Source organism: Rana temporaria, chromosome 6 (assembly GCF_905171775.1).
Source record: "Rana temporaria chromosome 6, aRanTem1.1, whole genome shotgun sequence".
NCBI classification, from domain to species: domain Eukaryota; kingdom Metazoa; phylum Chordata; class Amphibia; order Anura; family Ranidae; genus Rana; species Rana temporaria.
This window is the reverse complement of record NC_053494.1, coordinates 30,929,072-30,955,021: the sequence shown is the minus strand read 5'-3', so window position 1 is coordinate 30,955,021 and position 25,950 is coordinate 30,929,072. Positions and strand designations below refer to the sequence as shown.

General features: G+C 42.9%; 2 protein-coding genes across 2 annotated transcripts in view; one reads left to right on the top strand and one right to left on the bottom strand.

Moving 5' to 3' along the window:
- Positions 1-25,950, top strand: part of LOC120943338 (coronin-7-like) — a 268,405-nt gene that overhangs the window by 133,993 nt on the left and 108,462 nt on the right. The gene's annotated exons all lie outside the window — the stretch shown is intronic.
- Positions 3,385-25,950, bottom strand: part of VASN (vasorin) — a 39,888-nt gene continuing 17,322 nt past the window's right edge. Inside the window, exon 2 of the mRNA XM_040356579.1 lies at positions 3,385-6,050. Coding sequence (XP_040212513.1) covers positions 4,073-6,040 — 1,968 coding nt within the window. The 5' untranslated portion in view covers positions 6,041-6,050 and the 3' untranslated portion in view covers positions 3,385-4,072. The remainder of the gene's footprint in view (positions 6,051-25,950) is intronic.

Sequence of the window (25,950 nt, the reverse complement as noted above, 5' to 3'; positions counted from 1 at the left end):
CCCCATAGCCCAAACATGAAGAATACGGGAGATTGTTGACGCATGTACCACACAGCCAGTACTTGCCAGATATTCCTGCAGCTCCTTTAATGTTTCTGTAGGCCTCTTGGTAGCCTCCCTGTCCAGTTTTCTTCTCATCTTTTCATCAATTTTGGAGGGACATCCAGTTCTTGTCCAGTCATTGTTGTGCCATATTTTTCCCCCTTGATGAGGACTGTCTTCACTGTGTTCCATAGTATATCTAATGCCTTGGAAATTCTCTTGTACCCTTCTGACTGATATCTTTTTAAAAAAGAGATTCCTCTGGAAGCTCTGTGCGGACCATGGTTTTGCTGTAGGATGTGACTAAGAAAATGTCAGGAAAGACCTACTAGAACAGCTGAACTTTATTTGGGGTTAATCGGAGGCACTTTAAATGATGGCAGGTATGTACTGACTATTTAGCATGAGTTTGAATGTGATTGCTTAATTCTGAACACTGCTACTCCCCCATTTATAAGAGGGTGTGATCAGTTATGCAACCACATTATTTTATTTTTATTATTTTTAATTCCCCTTCCTAAAAGATTTCAGTTTGTTTTTCACTTGAGTTGTTCAGTTTATAGGTCACATTAAAGGTGGAAAAAGTTCTGAAATGATTTATCTTTGTCTCATTTTTTTACAGCACAGAAACCTGACATTTTAACTGGGGTGTGTAGACTTTTTATATCCACTAGGGATGCACGGATACCATTTACCAGATACGAGTACGATACTTTTTTTAGTACTCGCCGATACCAATTATCGATACGTCCCGCAACCGTTTTGTTTTCACTTCAGCTGTTAGCAATGGTACAAAGCATTGAAAAGTTATTTACAAATTAAATAAATAGTTTTTTTTTTTGCGCTTTTTTTAATCTGAAATGTGTAAATATATGTGTAAAAATATTAATTAACAAAGCAAACAAAAAAAACGTTTTTATCGTTTATAAAATAGACGTGAACAAAAAAAAAGCAGATGAATAATAATTAAATGGAGGAGAATAGGAAGTTAATTAAGGCTGATTAGAGTAAATTAAGGATTTATAAAGTGTTAAACGGAGGGACATTTGTTCAACCCTTTGATCTGCAGATGAAGAAAGAGAAAGATATAAAAATAAACAATGTTTCTGTTTATTTTAGTATTTCTTTGACTGAGCAATGTTGTTAATAAACATTGCTGGCTGCTTTTTTTTTTTTTTGACAGCTCCATTTACCGGACTTCTTTAACACTTCAGCTGTCAACAGGGGAGACCCACTGACCGCTCAAAGAACCGAGCCTGAAAGTATCAGTTTCAGGTATCGGTGCATTTGCAAATACCGGTGTAAATTTGACAGCGTTTCTTTACTGGACTTTTATACGTTTTATCTTACCAAAGAAATATATCCCACTCTTCACAATCACACCTTATTCAGGTCATCTGTTTTGGGGACCACCTATATTTGTGAGCAACTATTTTCAAAGATGTATCACACAGAAATTAGAAAAATTAGGACAAAATTCGAACCAAAATATCTGATGAGCACATTCATTGAGATTTGTTATTACATCCATTCAACCAGCTATTACAAAAAAATGACGTTTTATTACTCAAATAAGTACATTATCTATATCAGTGATCATTAACTTATGATCTGCTAGACTTTCTTTGCTCATCAGCGATCCTTATTGTTAGTGTATTTTTTGTGTGGCCCAAGATATTTCCTCTTCTTCCAATGTGACCCGGGAAGGTCAAAAGGTTGGACACCCTGAGTTACGATGGTCAGCTTTTATTTATTCACAAACTTTATCCCAAGACCGTTTGCTGTAACTGCATATAAAGTGTTAGCTGGAGTTCAGCTTCAGTTTGTTAGTGCATCTAAATCTGCTAGTCCGTCTAACACTCCCCTCCCCCCAGATTGACAATGGTGCTGTCCAAAGTTGCCCCCTGTGCTCCTCAGCTTAGAGGTGTTACTGGCCAGATAATCAGGTGAAAATAGAGGGGCTAAAAGCCTAACAAAAATGAATGCAGCCACCACATCTAATGATTGGTAAGCTGCAGTACATTACATTTTTGATTTTGGGTTTAAGGCGGAGCCCCACCCAAAAGGGGAAGTTCCGCTTGTTTGCCCCTCCACTGCAACATTTGGCACTTTTGTGGAGGGGGGGGTATCTGACAGGTACCCGCTCCCACTTCAGGCTCAGATCGCTCTGTTGGTAATGCTCCAGGTCAGTTTTTTTTTTCTTCAGCTGACCCCTTTAAGATTTTTACATATACTAAAAATAATTGTTGTTTGCACTGATTCTTATAAATAAGCTTGTAAGATGTCAGTTTGTGAATTATGAACCAAGTGCCTTCTCAGTGAAGAGGAGAAAATAAACCATCGGTAACCTGCTGTATAATTTTTTCTTTTATGACACATCGGGAAACCTTTGCAAATGGGTGTTTTCAAATCCCATAAATGCTTAATTTTGCCATGTAAATGATACTTGCATGGCCCAAATGATGCTTATCATATTTATCGGCATATAACACGCACAGGCGTATAACACCCACCTTCATTTTAATAGGGAAGTTTCTGGGAAAAATTTACATTTTAAATAATGAACTTTGAAGTAAAATAATGGTCAGTGCCCATCTGCAGCTTCACAATTTCCCATCAATTCAGCTTAATCAATACCAATCTGTAGCCGCACAATTGCCCGTCAATGCAGCTTGAATAATGCCCATCTGCAGCCTCCCCATTGCCATGAATAGAGACTGATCAATGCCCATCTCAGGAAGGGGGAAGGATGAGCGCTGTTAGATTACATACAGCCAAAATTCTCCTGTTTACTCGGCAGCCTCTGTAATACAAAGTCCCGCCTCCTGGACCGGTTTCTATGATAGACAGAACACTAGTCCAATGCCGGCCCAGGAGACAGGACTTCCAATTACAGAGGCCGCTGAGTAAACAGGAGATTCTCGATGTATGTAATCTGACAGCGCTCGTCCCGCCCCCTTTCCGTTCTCTCCGAGTCAGCCCAAATTGCAGTATCGGCGTTTAACACACACACTATTTGCAACCAATTTGCAGGGTGAAAAAGTGAGTGTTATACGCCAATAAATACAGTATTTATTGTTGATTGTGGATTATCGATTCTAGACCCGAGTCTAACCCTTGGCGGTCCTTGACATCTGTGCTCTCCCGATTGAACTACTGCTGTAAGTTGTATATGTAGTGCTTTTGTTGAATATCATGTATTGTAATGTATACTACATCTTACTTTGAACTGCAGTGACAGATTTCCAAAGTGTTTATCGGGTTTTTACACCAACTACTTTAAAGTTATTTAACCACACTTGGCTCAGGATACAAGAAACAAAAAGAGAGACGGAGCATCCATATATGTAAAAACATTCCATATTTATTAAGGCAGACAATTATTAGCAATCGACACCATCATGTCCAGCAATCGGTGCCTTGTACCCCGCCAACCCCAAATATATATTTGCCAGTTTAGTTCATCAAGCAAAGTCAATGGCCTGTTCCCACAGGATCAGGGTGGATGCTCTTTTTAGGTATATATTTTTATTGTTACAAAAATGTTTTTCTGATATTCTCAAGTCAGGTAAGTGCCCCTTCACGTTAGAAGGCTTGTAAGACTGTCTTAATTATTTGCACAGTTTTTGTAATGTCTCTTCTAACCCCATGTGTAACCCTTTGGCACAAGTCCACCTGTGGATGCAGTGCATACGTTTTCCGATGTTGTGTGGCGTTCATCATGTTCCACCATGTACCTTTCCAGGTATAATACTTCAGCAACAGAGGTCAGCATTTCAAGATTCACAAGCAATACCTGTATCACATGCAGTTACTTCAAAATAATGTATGTATTGCTTGCATTCGGAGCTACAAACTGTTCAAAGCTCCGATATTGTCCTCTGCCTGGAAGCCTAGACAGCACAGCTATCTCATAGGCAAGTCTCCCAGCAAGCCTAGACATTGTCTGGATGAAAGATGTCTTGGAAATCTCCACCAGCTGCTACTGGGAGTGTTTTAAGAGTTCCATGGTTTGGTCCTACTGCCCAGCTTAAAAGTAAGAATGTGGAAGCCGGCCTGTGGGTGCATCATTATTGTTTACTATTCTAGTGGAGTCCATTAGTGGCTCTTCTGTCTGCCATCCTCTGTCTGGACCATTTGAGCTGTCGGATAACTTTTTTAACTCACTTTTCTCTTCAAGCGCCATTTTTACACCTTCCATCTCTAAAGGACCCCCATTCTCACCTGCATGTGCCTTTTCTCTACGTCTTCGTGCATAACATACTGCACTTACTATAACTACCACAAGCAAAATCCCAGCTGCGGCAGCTGGCACTAAGACCAAGGTTAGATTTCCGTCACGAGACTGATTGATGTGTGCACTCGATTTTGGAGATTCTGATAAAGTCTGTGCCTCTGTACACAGCTCACGTTCTGCGCTCACGTCGTACATGGTTTCAAGACAAAGTCTGTAAGTGCTGTTAGCAGACAGTTGTGTCAGGGAATAATATGGTATTGATGGAGGAAGCGAGTAGGTCACAGACCAATGTTCTGGGACAGACAGGTTTTGGACAGTGAGTCTAAGTCCTGGTAGGTGTTTCTTGTTTTCAATATAACTCTGTAGATCAATTTTAATAGAGCTGCTAGTTACATCAATTACTTGCAGTTGTAGTAAAGGCTGTTCAGCAAAGGGTGTTAATGACAGCATCTCACAATACATACCATAGAATCCAGCTGGACATTCACATTCTATTTCCCCAAGTGAGTTCATCATACAGAAACCACCATTCAAGCAAGTTTGAGGTGGACACAGCTGATCATATGGAGTTGGTATTTCGGGGTGTTGAATTTCTGTCTGTACAGCTGGAATGGTTGTGGTTGGAATGGTGGTTGGTCTGGCTGTTGGTTTAGAAGTTGTAGTTGTAGGTGGTGGAGCAGTGCTGGTAGGTGCTAAGGTCGTAGGCACAAAGACGGTTGTTGGTATTGGACATCCAAAATCAGAACTTTGTAAATTGCGCAAGATCTTGCCAGCATTTTTGGGAGGGAAATGACAGCGAGTTTCATCAGAACGCAGCAGAGCAACTCCACTCACTCGCAGCCATTCTGTCAGCCAGCTTAATAAGCACACACAATTAAAAGGGTTTTGTGCCAGGCTTATGCCACGAAGACGTTTTGAAGATTGGAAAAGACCCTTTGGCAAAGTACGAAGATTCAATCCACTTAAATCTAAATCTTGTAATCCAGTAAGAACAGAGAAATCTTCTGGCTGAAGCTGAGAAATTGCAGCATTGCCAGCAAGGTTGAGTTTGGTTAGGCCACGTAGACCAGGTGGAACTTTACTAAGCTGATTATGAGACAGGTCTAGATCATGAAGATTCTTGAGGCCACTCAATAGATCTGCTGGTACTTCTTTCAGGCCAAGACCTGCCAGTTTTAGAGTCTCAATATTACTTGCATGGAATACTCCAGGCTGGATAGTGGAAATAGTGTTATAGCTAAGATCCAAGAGCAAAAGATGTGGTAAGGAGAAAGCTGGTGCTACAACCAGTTGATTCTGAGAGAGCTTCAGTTCAAGCAAGTTCTCAAGACCTCTGAAGGCATCAGGATGAATACTACGAATCTGATTACCAATGAGATACAACCTCTCTAACCGACCAAGCCCTTGAAAGGTCTCTGCAGAGATTTCGGTAATTTGATTAGATGAAAGGTCAAGGTTGCTGAGGTTTGCCAAGCTCTTAAAAACGCCACCAGGTAGATGAGACAGTTTGTTATGAGATAGATCCAAGAGCTGCAAGTCCCACAAACCTGAAAAACTGCTTTCTTCTATGGAACTGATGCCATTCTCAAAAAGATAAAGGCTTAAGGTGTTCTGAGGTATGTTTCGGGGAAAACTGGGGTTCTTGCGACTTGAGCAGAAGATGGTAAATGGTACGCTGCATTGACAGCCATCTGGACAAGTTTCAACAAGGACTGTATACGTGGCACAAATGAAAACACTCCATATAAGCTGGATATGCATGGTGAATATTCTGGAAAAAAATAGATATATATTGTTACTACAGAATTTTGCACCAAAAGGCAGTAGATTATTGAAATATTCAGTTAAGTACCATATTAGATTGTCAGCTGGTTTTCACTAACAGGCATGTGTACCTTTTTGTGTACAGTTTGTAATTTGTGAAGTGTGTTCACATTATCATATTTATTTTATTTCTTGCACGGCATTTAGTATGTGTTTTCTAGTGGAGGGGTAGCTACAACCCCATTACCGGGTTTCAGCAAAAGTTATATAGTCAAGGAGAAGAAGAGGGGTGTATACCTTGTGTAGCAGAAGATATATATTTTTTTGCAACCATGGGCCTGTGGTACACAGAGCCCTTGGCTACCAAACAAAATATCCACTTTCTTTGTCCCCCAGCCAACGCTAATGTACACTGGTTGAATAGGAGGCAGACAACTGGATATTTTCTTCTTTCAGAGCATGCAAATCAGTGTTACTGCTCTCTTCCCCCCAATCCACTGCTCCTCCATGCCACCAAATGCAAACAAGTGTTAAAGCTCAGGGCTCCAGACACAACAGTACAGAAGCCGTCAAAACTGTTTTTCTAGGTAAAACCCTGTAACACTAACAATGGGGATAAAACCACGTTAAGTGCAAAAATAACTGATGATTTTGCCACCAATCTTGTGAGCTGATAACTTTCAGTGTTCTCTGCCTATACACAATTTGGGGTTAAAGTGGAGGTTCACCCAAAACATTTTTTTTTAACATTACATTCAGTCGAGTTGTCCTAATGACAATCGACTGTTTTTTGTTTGTTTTTTTCGTACATACCGTATTTTCACCGCCGCTTTCGGGTATGTCTTCTGCGGGACTGGGCGTTCCTATCTGATTGACGGGCTTCCGACCGTCGCATACTATGCGTCACGAGTTGCCGAAAGAAGCCGAACGTCCGTGCGCAGGCGCCGTATAGAGCCGCACTGACGTTCGGCTTCTTTCGGCAACTCGTGATGCGGAAAAAAAACACAGCCGATTGTCATTAGGAAAACTCGGCTGAATGTAATGTTAAAAATGTATTTTTGGGTGAACCCTCGCTTTAAGGAGATGAGGAGGAAGGGATGAAGTGGGAGTCTGTGTTCTTTGTAATTTGTCATAAATTAAGTAGGCAGGGCTGACACCAAGTGTTTCGGAATTTAGTACCAACTATACTCTGGGGTTGACAATCAGCTTCCAGTGTTTTTGTCAAAGCCTAATTGAAAAGGGTGCTGTTTGAAGCTGATTGGCTACCATGCACAGCTAGATTTTGCACTCTCCCATTTTAGTAAATCAACCCACTGTGTTGTCATGTTAATGAGGAAGATAGGACAACAGTATATTTCTGACACCTTTTTCTGTATGAGGAGCATTGTTGCAGAGATGTATGAACAATGTTTTTTTTTTTTTTATATCTCAACATATGCTTTAATTGAGAATATGTTAAAACTTCCCAAAATTATTAAGGGATTCAGTGAAAAAAACTTGAAACACAAAATAAGTCTAAAAGGGAGATAATTGGTATTGCCTCTAGCAAGCTTCTAGAAGATTCTAGTTGTCACTTTTTGATACAGGTCAAGCAATTAAAGGATCTGCTTTGTGGCTTTGGGCAACTCAGCCAAGTCTTTTCAAAGTGTAGGTCTTATTAAACTTACTGAAATGGGGTTTGTGTTCAAAGCAACCAATCAAATGCTAATTTCATTACAGATCGCTCATTATAGACGAAGATCCAAATTGTTGCTGCGAGTCGCCCAGACAATTTTTTTTTTTTTTCAAAAAGTTCATATATGAGGATAAATGTATTTTTGATTATGATAAAGTTCATTAGTTGTTAATATGCTGAAATAATATTCAGGGACACTTTGCTGCCAGTTTACTTAGCGTGTTACTCACATTCCTTTCTTGAGAATAATGGAGCGCTACAAGCGACAGTGTGAAATATTTACTAAATCGACTTTTATACAATCATTTAAAGCTCAACTCCACTTATTGAGAAAAAAAAATAAGTTGCCCAGTTCTGGTTAGAAAAAAATTAAAATAAAGCAATTCTAACTTTAGTACTTGCCTCCTGTCAGAGTTCCATGACCGCTAGCTTCATCCAACTCACTTCCTGTGAGCTTGGGCTGTCATGGACACACCCCCTGAGCTTACATTACTCCTGAGAAAAAGAAGACATGGCTGCACGTCCAAAGTTTCCAAAAGTGCCTTTTATTGCAGACGGTCAAAATACACCAGGGACACCATTAGGTAGATTCAGAAAGAGTTAGGCCGGCTTATCAGTAGATAAGCCGACCTAACTCTGAATCTACGCCGCCGTATATTTAAACGTATGCTCAAACAGAGATACGCTTAAACAAAGCTGAGATAGGCCGGCTTGCGCCGATCTATCTTAGCTTGCAATTTTTCGGATGGCCGCTAGGTGGCGCTTCCTTTGCGGCCGGCGTAGATTATGTAAATGAGCTTTTACGCCGATTCCCGAATGTACGCCAGCCTGCCGCAGTCGAATTACGTTGTTTCCGTAAGGCCTTAGGCGGCCTAAAGTTATTCCACCTATGAAGTGGAATAACAATGTTAAAGTATGGCCGCTGTTCCCGCCGCGAGGTTCGAATTTTTTACGTTGTTTGCGCAAGTCGTCCGCGAATCGGGAGTTACGTCGTTTACGTCCACGTCGAAATCAATAGGCCCGTACGGTGTACTTAGCCGCAATGCGCACTGGGAAATGTAGGCGCCCGGCGCATGCGCAGTAGCAAAAAACGTCAAACGTGAGGTCAAGCCTCATTTCCATACAACACGCCCCCCTCCAACCAATTTGAATTAGGCGCCCTTACGCCCTCTCGTTGGAGGCTACGCCGCCGTAGATTAGCAGGTAAGTAGATTGAAAGTCACTACTAGCCTAGCTAATTTACGGCGGTGTAGCCTAAACAGGCTAGGCTACGCTGACCTAAATTTAATAAATCTACCTGAATCTACCTACATATGTTGGTCAGGTAGACGCGGTTCACACATCTGATCTGTGCTTAATCATTAGTTGCCATCATTTGGTAATGATTAAGCACAGTTAGAGGTGTGAAACGCGTCTATGTGACTAACACTTGGTGTCCCTGATGTTTTTTGACCGTCTGCAATAAAAAGCACTTTTGGAAACTTTGGATGTGCAGCCATTTCTTCTTTTTCTTAAGTTTTTACGGAGGCAGGCCGGGGCTAGGACTCCTACTTGGTTCCAATCAAGGTATTGCACACACCTGGAACAGCAGATTCCTCTTTTGATTTACATTACTTCTGGACAGGAGACTATGCTGTTCAAAAGCAATGACCGTCCATCCGCCCACCAAAGAGTATAGAAAAGACCCTTATGTCACAACAGGGCTGTGGAGTCGGTAGATAAATGTTTCGACTCCTAAATGTTCCGACAATCTAAATTTCGTAGGAGTCAGAGTTGGAGTCGGTGCATTGTTTGCCGACTCCAGGTACCCAAAATTTCCTCCGACTCCTCGACTCCGACTCCACAGCCCTGTGTCACAAGACCGACCTGAAGACTGCAGGATTTAGAGGTGTAAAGAAAACTCTTAAAACCTAGTGTCAGGCTTTAAAAGTATATGAGTTGATAATAAAAGAAAAGAAAAGAAAAAAGTTATTAAACATGTGGTCAGTATCTAAATTTTGGAGACATTTCCATTTACGTAAATTGATGTAATAACGAAGTTAAATCACACAGGCACAATTGGAGGTCTGAGAATTTAGGCTGAGAGCAGGCCAAGATTGATTATCTTTTTTTTCCAGGATTTAGACAATAGGGGATGAAATATTATCTATAAAGTTAAAGGCCCCCAGATGACATCCCCTAGCAGCCAGCTAAAACCGTTCTTCTTTTTTTTTTGTTAATACTGTGTTGTCAAAAAATGCTGAGCTGGCGTGTGCTGACAGGCTTCATCTGCTCCGTAATGAAATAGTTAACAATTTATCCTGGTATTTGAACCCCTATCATTTAGTCTGGATGACCTCTCACCTTCAGCACAAGAAAGGCTTGTGCCTGTCAGGCCATGCCCTGTGTGTATAAACAAAGCCCCTACCGGTATGCAGACCCCCCTTCCCTGTCTGTCACTTCTAAAACATCATGTAGATAAAGGGGCTGTGTGCTAGTAGGCCACACAGCCTTCATCAGAAACAGACACACTTCTCCGACCCCCCTACCTTTCCCCAACATACTGCTATTTTCCCTAATTTAGATAGTAAATCATGCAGAGATTCTATTTTTGTAGCTCGTTATATGCAATTAAACTAATTAGGTTATCAACAAACGATTCTTTCATAGTCTGTGAAAAATAATTTACCCCATTCGCAATTTCCTCCACTCCTGCAAAGTTTGAACACTAAGTTTTTTTGGGTTTTGAACCTGAATCTGGTTAAAGATAAATGCTAATAATGGAGAAAATCTAGAAAGAGCCATACTTTCCAAGGCTCGTTATATACAGATCTATCTGTCTATCTAGGCCACATGCATACGGGCGCCTGGGGCCGTCCGGCGTTTGGTTGAACATAGTTTAGGGGTCTCAAACTGGCAGCCTTCCCGCTGTTGTGGAACTACAAGTCCCATCATGCCTCTGCCTGATGGAGTCATGCTTGTAACTATCAGCCTTGCAATGCCTCATGGGATGTAGTTCTGCAACAGCTGCAGGGCCTCCAGTTTGAGACCCCTATCATAGATGGTTCATCGGAAAATAAAACGGATTCACTCATCCACGCATGCGAGGTGGATGGAGAAATGCTTCCCGCTGCGCTATTGTTTTCTGACAGAAGGACTGCTCCATTGTCAAAATACATCAGACGGCATCTGCAGCCGATTAGCTGCAAGCCGCGGGTCGACAATAGTTTTCCAATAGTCCTGCTTGAAAGAAGTCGAATAGGACTATTGGAAAACTATTGTCGATCAGCTATGGATGGACTGAAATGTGTCAGTTTCCTGCTGATACAGCCAAATTTCCATCCATCTATGGGCAGCTTTAAATTCAGGTGTATCAGCAGGAAACTGACACATTTCAGTCCATCCATAGCTGATCGACAATAGTTTTCCAATAGTCCTATTCGACTTCTGTCAAGCAGGACTATTGGAAAACTATTGTCGATCAGCTATGGATGGACTGAAATGTGTCAGTTTCATGCTGATACAGCCAAATTTCCATCCATCTATGGGCAGCTTTAAATTCAGGTGTATCTCCCTGCCCGGGGAACAACTGGTGCACATAGTAGTCAATAGCTGTACGCGGGTATACGCCGGTATTTGGGTACAGTCTGTATGTATGCATGCGTGTGTTTACCCAAGTACCCACATACAGCTGTATATAGAGCCTTTGATTTCTATGGGCAGCCATATGCAGCACCTGTGGCTCCGTGGTTGAAAATGCACCTGAAATACGCCTATACTGCCTTATGTGCCCGTGTGCATGAGGCCATTATTTATCTGTCTATGGATGCTACATCTGGATACAGTCCATAACAGGGTGCAAAATATATAATTGCTCTATCTAGGCCAATAACTGGGCATAATCAAACAACACTATAGAGAACTCTGTTCAGTGTCGCTAATTGTCATACACAACTGTGCATGGAGCAGACACTGCCTCATATGCCTCTTCTCTATTATGTACATATGGCTTCTCATCTACACATTTCTGCAGCCCGCTGTGCAAATAGAGCTTCACACTTCTATAATCCAGCACATACAAACCACCTCAGGTACACACACAGCTTTGTAGTGTTGAGTAACTTCCAAAAGCACACGTCTGCATTCCAGTATGTCTGGAATATGCAAATTTCCGACTTCTATTTTTCATGCAATACCCCTTGAAGTGTGTATGTGTGTGTGTGCGTGTGTGTGCGTGTGTGTGTGTGTGTGTGTGTGTGTGTATGTATGTGTATATATATATATATATATATGTATAATTTTTTGTTTTCTTTATTGGTTGAACATATATATATATATATATATATATATATATATATATATATATATATAGTTCAACCAATAAAGAAAATAGGATATATATATCTGTACATGCTGCCTAATGTATACACACTTCTGTAATGTGTAATATGTTGTTGTGCAAAATTGTAAGTTAATGTTCCATCTATGGAGCAGAGATGGAGAGCGCTCAGGTGCTGGCTTGTTTCAGGGGGGAACACAATAGCAACCAGTAAGGGAAATTAATCCCAACCATTCGATTGGACCTGAGCAGTCTCAGATTCGGGGGCTCCTTGGGAAACAAGACCCGGACATAGTCATTTCACAATCTGATCAAAAACAAACAGATTCTGTGAACAGTCTAAGGCAGGCCATAGATGGTGTGAATTTCTTTTCTGCAACCAAGGGTTGCAGGAAAGAAATTTGCACGATTCACCTATCAACAAGGTCAGTGCTGAGAGGGGGGTCCCTCCTGCCGAGATATTTTATTCTCCTGATGGAGGAAGCTGTCCCTGCCGGGAAAACACAGTGTTTATTGTTGGCGGCTATAGCAGCTTCTAGTAATAATCACAAGTGAATCTGGTAGACTGGTTGCACCCAAGTTGATCGATCAATCAACTTGGTACACTCAGCCTGCCTATACACTCTTCGAACTGTCTATGGCTGGCCTAAGCCAACTATTCTGAACCAGGTTTCCACCAGATGACCCCTATGATTAAGCCACAGTGGGTGGAGCGAAACAGGTCAGGGGGCATTGACTGAGGCTTTTACATCTATACATCCATACTAGGATCGGCTATGGCGATTCGCAGTTTGAAGCTAAAAGGTTTCCTCCAGAGGTTGTTGGGGGGGGGGGGGGGGTCCTTGAGCTGTGACTGTCTGGCCTTCCATCTGATGGAGCCTGCAGAGCCAGCAGCACGACACCAGTGATCATTTAGCGGTCTGTAATGGTGGCATTCTGACCACCACTGTAATCGGGTCATTCTTCCCACTGCCCCTTGCTGTATTGGTTTTTAGCAAGGGTTCCCCAAAACCTGAACATTTTACCTGTTCTGAAAGGGTCGCCTTCTGACTAGCATTGTAAAGGGGTCATTCTTCCCAATGCTCCATGATGTATTGGTTTTTAGCAAGTATTCCCTAAAACCTGAAAATAGTTTCAAGGTTTGAGAACGGCTGGTCTGAGCTTTTAAAGTAGATCTATAGGCAGAACTTCTTTGTTTTCATTTTGGATAGATCCAGGAAAGGTTATAACCCATCAGATTTTTGTTTCGCCATCTGTGTACCCTTGGGGAGATTTGCCTTCACTTCCTGTCCCATAGTCAAACAGGAAGTGAGAGGAAATTCCTGTAAATTAAGGGAATTCATTGAGGACCACCAGAACTAGTGTCCCTATTTGAAGATTTTTCTGGGGACAACTGAAAATTTGGGATTTTCTGTCACGTTCACTTTAAATGATTATTGTAAACAGGACAAATAGAGAGGGTGAATCTCCTTAACGGGGGCACAGACCACAATCAAATCTGATTCTAATCCCTCTCCACTCTATTCAAAACTAAAAAAAAAAGTTTTGCCTTTAGTTTTACTTTAAGGCAACTTTGTGTATCATTTGTGTATATATTTGTACATTTTACTGAATGTATCTATTCCTATAGTCCGCCCTATGCATACAATCACGTCTTTCATTGTGTATTGTGTGCATACTGCCCACTCTTTACAAATGTGCCGTGTACACCGTGTCTTACATGTACACACATCTCCTCCCTGACACACGTCTGTATATTTCCTTACAGATCCTGCCTTGCACAACCCTGCTTATATACATAAATAAGTTACTTGAGATTTGACTGGAAGGCCTGTTCTGCAAATCCCAGCGGAACACAATGTATGAGCATGTATTTTTCCAGAAAGTAAGCAGCACAGGAGGTCTCCTCCGCATGAATACATCTGAGATCAGGAGAGATAGACTTTGTATATATCAGTGCCTCTACAGACAGAGTTAAGGCAGGGGTCAGTAGGAGGCAGGTAATATGCTGAGGAATGTGCAGCTGTGAGGGGGGGCAGAGGTGAGCGAAGGGGATGGAAAGAATAAGAGGAATAAGAAGAGAGGAGATTTAGCAGATGGTGGGGAGAGGGGAGCCATTTTGGTAATTGTTGTCAGGAGGGGAGTCCAAGGCCTGTGTGTCTAGATAGGTACAAGGGAAAGGGGGAAGTCATCTCATCAGAGGGAAGCTTCCTTTATTCTCTAATACCGCGTACAGACAATCTGACATTCCGACAACAAAACCGTGGATTTTTTTCCGACGGATGTTGGCTCAAACTTCTCTTGCATACACACGGTCACACAAATGTCACCAAGAACGCGGTGACGTACAACACGTACGACGGCACTATTAAAGGGAAATTCAATACCAGTCGTGTTAGTAGAAGTTTGGTGAGAGACGATTCGTGCTTTTCAGTTTGTTACAGCGTGACAAATGTGCGATCTCCATTACGAACGCTAGTTTTACCAGACCGAGCGTTTTATGTCTTGTACGATATTCAGAGCATGCATGTTTTTTTGTGCGTCGGACACGATCGGAATTTCCGACAAGAACTTTTGTTGTCGGGAAAAATTAAGAACCAGCTCTCAAACATTTGTTGTCGGAAATTCCGACAGCAAATGTCCGATGAAGCATACACACGGTCGGATTTTCCGACAACAAGCTCACATCGAACATTTGTTGTCGGAAATTCCAACCGTGTGTACGCGGCATAAGGGTGAAGCTGATTATATAAACGGGTTAAAGAAAAGAAAGATTTTGGCTGTGCATTACAGCTTCAACCATACATTGGTAGATTTCCATAAAAGCGTTCAGCCCATTCACAAATGCCATCAAAGACTTGAAGAATGCGGTTCAAAAGTACTTCAAAATTTCGTTTGTTTTTAACATTCAATTTTGGAATGAATGGAATTTCCAAAACGGAAATCAAATTCACTGAATTTTGTTAATCCATGAAAAAGTTTCCATTCTACCTTGTCGATGTTTTTTCCTAATTTTGACACCATTCACTCGAAGAAAATCGTACAAACATTTCAGAATCAAATTTTTTTCAAATTCAATTTTACCCGTGTATAGCCAGCTTTAGCGTTTATGGGATCCCTCTTTAAAAGGCAACAGTTCTTTCTATTATAGACTGGTTAGTAGTCATTAACGCCTTGCTGACCACCGAATCGGTTGTAGAGTTTTCAACTGGATTATAGACCAAAGCTTTTTTTGGAGAAGGTTTTAATCCTCGAGGGGGGATTTCCCTCTCACACTTAATCCCTGTGACACCAGGAGAGCACTAGTCTCCCCAAAAGGGACAAAGGTTCAATCTGTTCACCACTCTGTCCAAAACTAAACAAATGCGTCGGCTGAAGGTGATGAAGTTGGCCATGCATCTTTTTGAGGAAGATAGATGGGTAGGCATATGCCCATCCTTGAAACCATCACTCTGAGACTTGGACCTACTGCAATACTTGGCCAGTGATGACAGAAGTGGATGAGCTGTATTTTGGTCCTTTCTTCTTCCCGTAGATAAAGGAAGGATTGTCGGCAATTTGTAAAATGATTGTCCAGCAAACATTAGAAAATGTTATTAGCCAATTAAGAGGTAATGGGCAGTATTAGCATGCAGATATTGAACCACCAGTTGCTGCTAGCCATAGCTTGAGTTCTCTTGTTTAGCCTACATGATTCAGCAGGAATCGGGCAACATTTTGCCAGATTAAGTTTTATAGGATAATTAGGTTTAGTCTTACCTGCATTTTAATAGTCTTAGAATCTGTAATTCGTATACAGGATGTCCATAATTAAAGGGATGAGTTGGCAACCTAGGACAGGCATAATTATTGCATGACACATCTGCCATCTTAAAGGGTTTTTAGTGGGCAGGCTGAATGTACCAAGTTGATCAATCAACTTTGGTACAACCAGCCTGCTGGATTCTCATGTGATTATTGTTAGCGACTGCTATGGCCGCTTTCAGTAATCCCAGCTTTCAATTTAGCTGGTCACATATATGCAGGCCGTTTGTGGTGCAAATTTAAAAAAGGGTCCTGTGCGTTTTTTCAGTCCAGTTCAGGTGCGATTTAAGTGTCAAATTCCCACCTGAATGCCTGAATTGATACCGCACTGGACTCTGCACAGAGGCCGCCCCTGCATATTTGTGAACCCTGCCTAAAGGAGTTTCCAGGCACATCTACCTTTTATTTTCCAGAGTTCTAACCTTTGCCAGCCTTTGTTACAAGGAGTTCTCGTTCTCACCATTGGATTTTACTTACATTTATCACTTTTAGACAACTGGGATTCCAAGGTTGTAGGAGTATAGATGGGACCAGCAGGAAAATATTGTTCTATAAGTCTCCAAAGGATAAGAGAAGCCATGTAGGCGGTTTTACCAAACGGAATCTGTCCATTATGATTCCATTAAGGTCACAGCTATACATTTTTAGCACATTTTCAGTTTTGCAGAAACACACTACAGTCCATTTAACACGGTTTCCTATGGATGTAGTTCACATCTATTGCACCTGCAATATGCAAACTGTAACCTGCATAGGTGTGAATCAGGCCTAAGGCCTTGTACACACGACCGAACATGTCCGCTGAAACTGGTCCGCGGACCAGTTTCCGCGGACATGTCCGACCGTGTGTAGGGCCTAGCGGACAGTTTTCCGGCCTAGCGGACAGGTTTCCAGCGCGGACAAAAGTTTCTTAGCATGCTAAGAAACTTGTCCGCTGGAAACATGTCCGTCGGACATGTCCGATGGTTAGTACGACTCATCGGACATGTCCGCTGGTTATGACGTATAACCAGCGGCCGGAAATCCCACGCATGCGTCGAATTGATTCGACGCATGCGTGGAAGCGTTGAACTTCCGTGTTAGAGAACGTCAATGTCTTCTACGTCACCGCGTTTTCTGTCCTTGGGGATTTTGGTCTGATGGTGTGTACACACATCAGACCAAAAGCTCCCAGCAGACATGTCCGATAAATGGTCCACGGACCGTTTTCATCGGACATGTCTGCTCGTGTGTACAAGGCCTAAGAGATTAACATTGGATGGACTAACCCTTTACTAAACTGATTTCTGCTGGCTGCTGAAATAAGGATTCATGTCGGTAGCTCTGGGGTATAGTATAGGGCTTTGCTTTACTGAATGCAACTATTTTTAGATGGCAATACTACTGAAAAATTGCTTTTCTGAGTTCATACACGTAATGGACAAATGGCAGTGATGACAAGACTATGAGAGATTGCAGCTTGTAGGCAATAATCAGCTGTGAGGAGCGATTGGAATTCTAGTCCAAGCATTTTCTATGCCCATTCAATTCCCTTCCTGCCCTCAGGTGTCACAGACATCTGCAACAGTATACAGTATGCAGGTCAGGACATGAGTCCCTGCAGTCTGACTGTCCATCTCACACTGACAAGTGTCACAATCCACACCTACACAGATCTCTTTCTTACAGGAATATGGAAAATGAAGGTGTTCAGGTAATGAAACGAGAGTAGGGTGACGACCATGTAAAAAGCGTAATTGCTACACTTCAAGCAGTATTAAACCCAAAAACAAACCTGTATTATATTACAGCTTACCCATTCTTAGATGCGATGGCTGCATTTGTTTGTTTCCTTTTTTAGTCTTTTTTTTTCTTTTCTTTTCATCTTGTGATCTAGCCAGTAAGTCTGCTCTCTTGCAGTTACAGGGATTAGACAGTTGCCCAGCTCGCTGGCCTCATCACTCCTCCACTTAATGTGTGTATAATATGAGCGTTATATAAAAGCTGTCCTTTGTCAGCCTAGCAAAAGGCAACAGGTTAGCTTTTAACCCCCATCCACAGCAAAATATGGAGGGTCACGTGACAGCTGGGTTAGACCTCTTTCGCACTGGGGCTGCGGGGGCTTTAGCGCACTTTTCGAGGCGCTAGCAGGGTGCTTTTAACTAATGAAGAAGGGGTTAAAAGCGCCCATGTTGCGGCGCTTTGGAAGAGCTGCCCATTCATTCCAATGGGCAGGGCGTTTTGGGAGCTCTAAATGCAGCGCTTCCAAACCGTCCCAAAGATGCTGCTTGCAGGACTTTTCCTAACGCCCCCGCAAGCGCAATGCTCCAGTGTGAAAAGTCACACTGAAGTTAATGGGAAGTGGTTTTAAGTCGCTTTACAGAATGACCTCAGTGTGAAAGGGGTCTAAATTCATATGAAAACCTGAGTAAGCCCCATGGGTGGGGCAAAACGCGTCATTTGTGTAGCCTGGGCAGAGATAGACTGAGGCTGCTACTATTTCCCTGATGATTACCTGCATACATTGTAAGTAAGGATGAGCTCCAGCATGTTCGCAAAGCCCACTTGCAGAGCCCGCCAGGAAGTCGGCACTGCGCTGCGCTAATCACAGGCAGAGAGACATTGTCCCCGATGCGCGGCTGCAGAGATCGGAAAATGTCTCACTGCCTGTGATTAGCGCAGCGCAGTGTCGACTTCCTGGCGGGCTCTGCACGTGGGCTTTTGCGAACACACCGGAGCTCATCCTTAAAATTTGTACGCAGTCTGGACAAAACTTTTCACCAAGCCTGCACCCTGATTGGAATCCATTGCTCATGGCTGTACAATTTGGAGCGAGAACCAGACGCTTTCATTAGGTCCACGTGAACGTGTTTTGTGTCTGTTTGTTATGAATGGGCTGCCAATGCACAGCAGATGAAACAATGTATCTGACCCTTCTTTGACAACGGTCTACCACAACACATAGTATGTGTATTGTGCTGCGTTGCAGTGCCCTGTACTCTATTGTAAAATGCATTGGGTGCCATTCACTATGAATGGCGACACTACATGTAAGGCAAGTGCATTGCCACACGTTTTGGAACGCGTTAACACAACACACGTTTCAATTGTTTAACATGTACTTGATTATGTCTAGCAGTATAAACTGTCTACAGCACACTTGTGTTTTTTTCTTATTGTGCGTCTCCGTGTCTATGACATGCTCAGCAAACCGACACAATCAGTGCAAAGCATCAGCTGTGAAACTCTTACCAGCGTGCTGTCTGGAGGTGCAGGAAACAGCCGCTGTGTTGTAGGATTCTCTGTGATCCGAGGTTTGGTATGCCAGTGTGAGTGTAGAGGTTTCCTGCACACTCAATGCAACCTTTGTGGTGAGCAAGATGAAGGCAGCCATTGCCAACCTGAAAATCCTAGATCATTGGCTGCCATGCTAATCTCCTGGCTTCACTATTGAGTCACTGACCAGGGACAAGGTTCTGATCCTCATCTGGCTGTGCTTGATGCCAACTTGTTTGAGCGTATTGAAACCTGAGAATCAACATGAAAGCCAGAGATCTAGCATTTTGAGAGTTGAGAGGTATCTTGATTTAGCACGGTCTTACCCCGAAGGGCCCCCGACGCGTTTACAACACATACACATACTAGGGACAATTTATAGACCAGATCTGATTAACCTACCAGCATGTCTTTGGAGTGGAAGGAAACCGGAGTACCCAGAAGAAACCCATGCAGGCACAGATAGAACATGCAAACTCCAGGCAGGGCAGATGGTGGTGTGGTCGGGATTTGAACCAGCGACCTTATTGCTGCTAGGTGAAAGTTCTAACCACTACACCACTGTGCTGCCCCTGACACGGCCACCATGGTATCCCTCATAGATTTCATTCAAAGTGGTTGTAAACCCTGATGCCGCGTACACACGGTCGTTTATTGTGATGAAAAAAAAAACGACATTTTTAAAAACGTAATTTAAAATGACCGTGTGTGGGGAAAACGTTGTTTTATGTTTTCTGAAAAACGACAAAAAAAAATTCGAACATGCTTAAATTTTTTATGTCGTTTTTAAACCCGCGCATTGCTCAGAAGCAAGTTATGACGCGAGCTTGAATGGAACAGAGTGCCGTCGTACGTGCTGAACGTAACCGCGCTTTGCTAGAGCATTTTGAAAAAACGATGGTGTGTAGGCAAGGTCGTTTTTTTAAAATGAAGTTTGAAAAATGTAGTTTTATTTCATGATAAAAAAATGTTGTTTTATTTCATCACAAAAAACGACTGTGTGTACGCGGCATGACAGACCACTTAGACCTACAGGTAAGCCTAGATGCAGCAATGACAACGGCGCGCAGGCGCACTGAGCGTGCCGTTAGTGGTGGCACCCGTGCGCATGCACAGGAGTGACGTCATCGCAGCTCTGGCCAGTCACAGCGCCGGAGCCGTGATACGAGAAAGAAACTCGGGAAAGATGGCGGCGCTGGAGGAGAGGAATGAGCACCGCTGCGGGGGCTTCGATCTCAGGTAAGTAATACATAATGAGCTAGTATGCATACTAGTATGCATACTAGCCTTTTTCCTGCAGGTTTTTTTTTTTTCTTTTTTTTTTTTTAAGAGGGTTTACTTCCTCTTTAATGCTAGGCTGCTTAGCAGAAGCAGATAACCACATTGCCTATCGTTTTAAATAGCTGGATAAAATGAATCTTAGATCTGCTGGGAACATTACTCATTCGACAAGTATGGGTGTTAAAAATCACATGGAGGGTGATGGGTTAATACAACTGACGCAGAGGGGTCAGTGATCCTAGGGCCACTGTTGACTGATAGGATAAATAAACTTTAGGACAGTGACTTTGTGGACAGTCATTAAGCATCCTTTTTCTGATTGGCTGGTAGAACAGGAATAGTTTACTGCTGTCAAGTCTCTGTACACTTTCTGCACTAATGATGTGTACAGAGCAGGACTGTTATACAGCTTATCACTGCATGACTCCTCTGAGCAGAGATATGGAAGACCTCACTCGTGTCTGGCAGCCAAACATATTGCACATTATTAACTTCTCTTGGCCTACAGCCGTTCTATGCCTTTATATCTGCGTACGCAGGGAGGAGGACTGTCTCTGTTGCTCTCAACAACTAAATTCTCTCTCTTTTTTCTTCCAGTACGGCATAAGAAGGAATAATCTGTGGGCAACAAAGACCAAGAAGGTTGTTCCTTCGCCACATTGATTAATGAGGTTGTGTGTATAAAATCATTTTTGTCTGGTCAACACAACACTTTCACCTTTATTTTAAGCAGACTTTGCACTTTGAGCAAGGGCCACTTATTTAAAAAATATGGGCCCCCTCCCATTTGCTAAATGCTACAGTACGCTGCCAGAAGGTTACTGTTAGGTTCGGTTCTGGTTCTGTTGCCTAGGCTGGACCTTGGACAGTTGGATATTTTAACCCCCACACCGGTCGGTCAATTTATAACACAGACACGATATATGCTGTATTAGAGATTGCAAATTGTCTATATTGTTCAGAGTATTTTATACAGATTCAGATGTTCCTCTTTTAACAAGTTTCAGTCTTACAGATTTCAGAGGATTTTAAGGAACAATTGTTAAACTTTAAAGACAGAAGAACACGTTACTTGCATACAGAATGCCTGCTCCGGAACTAGCCATCTAGCACATATTCTATTTATGAAAACCGCAAAACTTAAATGTTAGAATAAAAGCAAAACAAAAAGTACATATTGAAATGTCTCTACAGAGACCTATGTTATATAAAATGGAATCCTAGATCTAAAATGGAGTAGATAATGTCAGACATATAATATTCCATTATTTCACATTCCTTACAGTTACATAATATACTTACCTTTTCCCTAGCTTTCTCCTCTGGCACTTAGGCAAGAGTACAGTTAACATCCTTTTGGTGAGATCCTGGAATTTTTAGGTTTTAATAGTTGAATTCTATTACTTTTGGATTTTATTAATTGATATTTCTATGGCGCTTGGCCCCCAGAGGACTCGAAGTGCTTTATTTGCTGTTGGGGCAGATGATAAAGCCGCCATCTTGGGCACAGTCAGTAGAATATCACACTTGGACCAATTTTAGACGGATGCCAATTAACCTATCATTATGTCTCTGGAGTGTGGGTGGAAACCCACGCAAGCACAGCAAGAACTTGCAAACTCCATGCAGGCAATGTCCTGGCCATTACTCGAACTGGGGACCCCATGGCCTTAAAGCGGAGGTTCACCCTAAAAAACAAGTTTCTACCATGCCATCCAGCATACTAGCGTGAGCTACAGTATGCCTTTATTTATTTTTTTGCTCCGTACTCAGTTTAATCCCTTAGTTAAGTTTCAGACTCCCTGCGGGGAATGGGCATTCCTATGCAGAGGGGAACATGATTGACGGCCAGCTATGGCGCGTCACGCTTCCCGAAAATAGCCGGAGTAGGACTCGGCTCTTCACGGCGCTATACGGCACCTGCGCACAGACTGGAGCTGACTGCGCAGGTGCCGTGAAGAGCCAAGTCCTATTTCGGCTATTTTCGGGAAGCGTGACGCGCCATAGCCGGCTGTCAATCATGTTTCCCTCTGCATAGGAACGCCTACTGAAACTTAACTAAGGGATTAAACTGTGAGTACGGCGCAAAAAATAAAATAAAGGCATACTGTAGCTTGCGCTAGTATGCAGGATGGCATGGTAGAATTATTATTATTTTTTTAGGGTGAACCCCCGTTTTAAGACATAAATGCTAACCACCAAGGATGAGCTCCGACGTGTTTGCACAGCCCACGTGCAGAGCCCGCCAGGAAGTCGGCACTTCGCTGCGCTAATCACAGGCAGGGAGACATTGTCCCAATGCACGGCTGCAGAGATCGGGAAATGTCTCCCTGCCTGTGATTAGCGCAGTGCCAACTTCCTGTCGGGCTCTGCATGTGGGCTGTGCGAACACGCCGGAGCTCATCCTTACTTACCACCAAGCCACAAGTTAATGTGGACCCCTTCCATCTTGCTAAAATGCCGTGTTAAACTATAAAAAACTGGGGGGGGGGGGGGGTGTAAAAGTTGGCTGATATACTTACCTTTCTCCCAGCTTTGTACTGCAGGGGGTGAAGTCACCCTCCTGGCGGCTTGATCTCTGGGAAGGCCAAGCACAGCTCAGGATCATCTTCTCATGAGCTTTGGGCTACTCATTACTTTCCAAGATCTTGCCAAAATGATGTTGACTTTTTTAAGTGCCGCAGGTGAAAGGCAGGAGAAAGGCAAGTATATTATCTAACTTATTTAGATTAATGTAGCATTTTGCAAAGGGGAGGGGGCCCACACTAAAATATGCGGACCTTAATATTTTAGTGGAAGGTCTGCAGTAAATCTTGCTGGTTTCTTGTATCTCTCAGGAACTCCATCAAGATATCTCCACCAGATAGTATTTATCTATAATAACCATTCCTGAGCTTCACCCAACTGTCGCAGTCAAGTGATAGCATCACACTACTCCAGGTGGGGTTCATTATATAAAATAAAAAAATGATCTAACATAGTGACTAGGAGAATGAATCCCTCATTGAGAGGGTGAAGGAATACACTACTGTGACAAAACTGCATCTTCTGAATCTTTGAGGGACATAAGACCCCCACAGGTGATTTAACCAAATCTAAAATATTCGTTTTGGGTTTTGTTGGCATTCAGTGTGGCCCACTACTTAGAAGTAATTGATAAAAGTAATACTGCATCTTTGTGGCAGGTACCATAAAGTGCTTGCATTTACATTCCCAGCATGCTCTGGAATCCTAAAAAGTCTATGCAAATATTAGTTCTGTTTTTTTTGCATATGGCTAGGAGATTCCAACCACCCTGCTGTGCCTCATGTAAGAGTAAGCCTAGTTATTGACCACCCAGCATTGTACTGAGAAGGAGGGAGGGGTGATTGCATATGTGTGCGCTATACCAAGAAGTACTACATTGTTGTGTAGGAAATGGAGCTGAAGATGGAGGAATGGTGGGGTGTCTGATGTAAAATGTCTCAGTACTTTAGAACTAAGAACTTTTTTAAATCCCATCTCGAGGAAAACCATAATTTCAGATTGATCAGGCAAGGTTTAGCTCCTTTGTTTTTTTGCTGTCTGTGTTCCTACTGGGGAGATTTCCTCTACATCCTGTCAAGACAAGTAATGGGAATTTACACACTCTGGGCCAGATTCACATAGAGATACAACGTTGTATCTCCTGATACGCCGTCGTATCTCTGACTTACACTGGTCTTATCTATGCGCCTGATTCATAGAATCAGTTACGCATAGATATGCCTAAGATCTGACAGATGTAACTGTGTTACACCATCGGATCTTAACTGCAATTTAAAAATGGCCGCGGGGGGGCGTTCTCGCTAATTTACGTTGAGAAATATGTGAATCAGCGAGATACGCCAATTCACGAATGTACGCGGGCCCGACACAGTGTTGTTACGACGTTTACGTAGCGGTTTTCCCGGCGTATACTTACCCCTGCTTCTATGAGGCACAGCCAATGTTAAGTATAGCCGTCGTTCCCGCGTCGATTTTTGTTTTTTTTACGTCAATTGCGTACGCCGATTCTCTAACCCGCTCGTCGCAAGTTACGCTCACGCCGAAACCACTGACGTCCTAGCGACGTCAGTGGGAGCAATGCAAGCCGGGAAAAATTAGCGAACGGCGCATGCGCATTTAAATCGGCGCGGGGACGCGCCTGATTTAAATAGTACACTCCCCCTAGCCGCAAAATTTGAATTCCGCCGGGGGATTTACGATCCGCCGCTGCAAGTTTGGAGGTAAGTGTTTTGTGAATTACCCACTTGCCTCTCAAACTTGCGGCAGCGGATCATAAATCACATAGATCACGCGGATCTAAAGATCCGCTGATCTATGTGAATCTAGCCCAAAAAGTACATTTTAGCTAGAATGAAGAAGTGTTACTGCAATTCCAAATAATTTGGACATATTAACACATGGAAACGCGTTTTGCTGTTTATTAGCCCAACACATCTGAACGGGCCCATGGACTTTTTTCAGGAGCTTAAACAGGAAGTAAACCCATCTATGAAACCATTTCATTTCCGGCAATGATAGGGGGTGTTACTTACACTTTAACAATAGCGTCTCTTCTGGCCCCTCCCACTTCACATTCCTCACCAGTCAGCTGACCTCTAGTATCTGCCCCCCAGCCATGCCGTGAACTGAATGGGCGGCTGCGGGCTTCAGGAACAGCCCTGCTGAGTGGCTGCCAAAAGGCTGAGAGAGCAGCGCGGGCTTCAGGAACAGCCCAGGGTTTTGGTGACCCCTGGCAAATCCTCACACGACCCCTGAGGGGGTCCTGACCCCCAGGTTGAGAACCACTGTATTAGAGAGTGTGTGAATGGCCTCAGCCAGCGCTACTCCGCCACCCATGCCCCTGATGCATTTCGCCCTACCCACTGGGCCTTAGTCATAGAGGTCCATGGCCCAAGGTATAAGACCTGTGAAATAGGACATCAAGCATTCTGAGCTTCATACTCATTACTGATCAGAAAGTCTTGAAGCCCAAAACAGCCAGGCAGCTAGCATGGAGTGCCTCCTCTACTCTGTTTGTTTTTTTAGGAGTTATTGCACCAACTTGTATAGCTGCAGAACATTGCGGAATAGCATAGTATTTCCAGCAACCACAAAAAGTACCATTCTATCCCTCGGGCTGGCTGTATATAATTGTTCTGTGTGGCTTCCAAAGACTTTTCAGTACAATGCCTATTGTAAAAGAGGGAGGATGAGTAGTAGATGCATCACTCTATTGTGCTGTCCTCCCCGTTTGCAGATGTACAGACAGGTAAGGGCATCATTAGCTTTAAAACGCAGCAGATTAAGTTATTAAAGCTTTACTAAGATATGCGGAGGACAAGCCTGTTTTCTTCTCTGTAATGTAATGATGGAGCTGGGAGTTTGGATGCAGCCCTTAAAGTTTTATGGCAGTGATGCTGCTGCATCGTGGCTTTGTTTCCTTAACCCTTTTCTGGCATGACCAGATGACGCGCTACTACATGGGTGAAATGAACTTGGAAACGCAGTGTACTAATGAGATTACTAATGTGTTTCTGCTGAGTTTCCGAGTCTGGATTAATGTTGCCA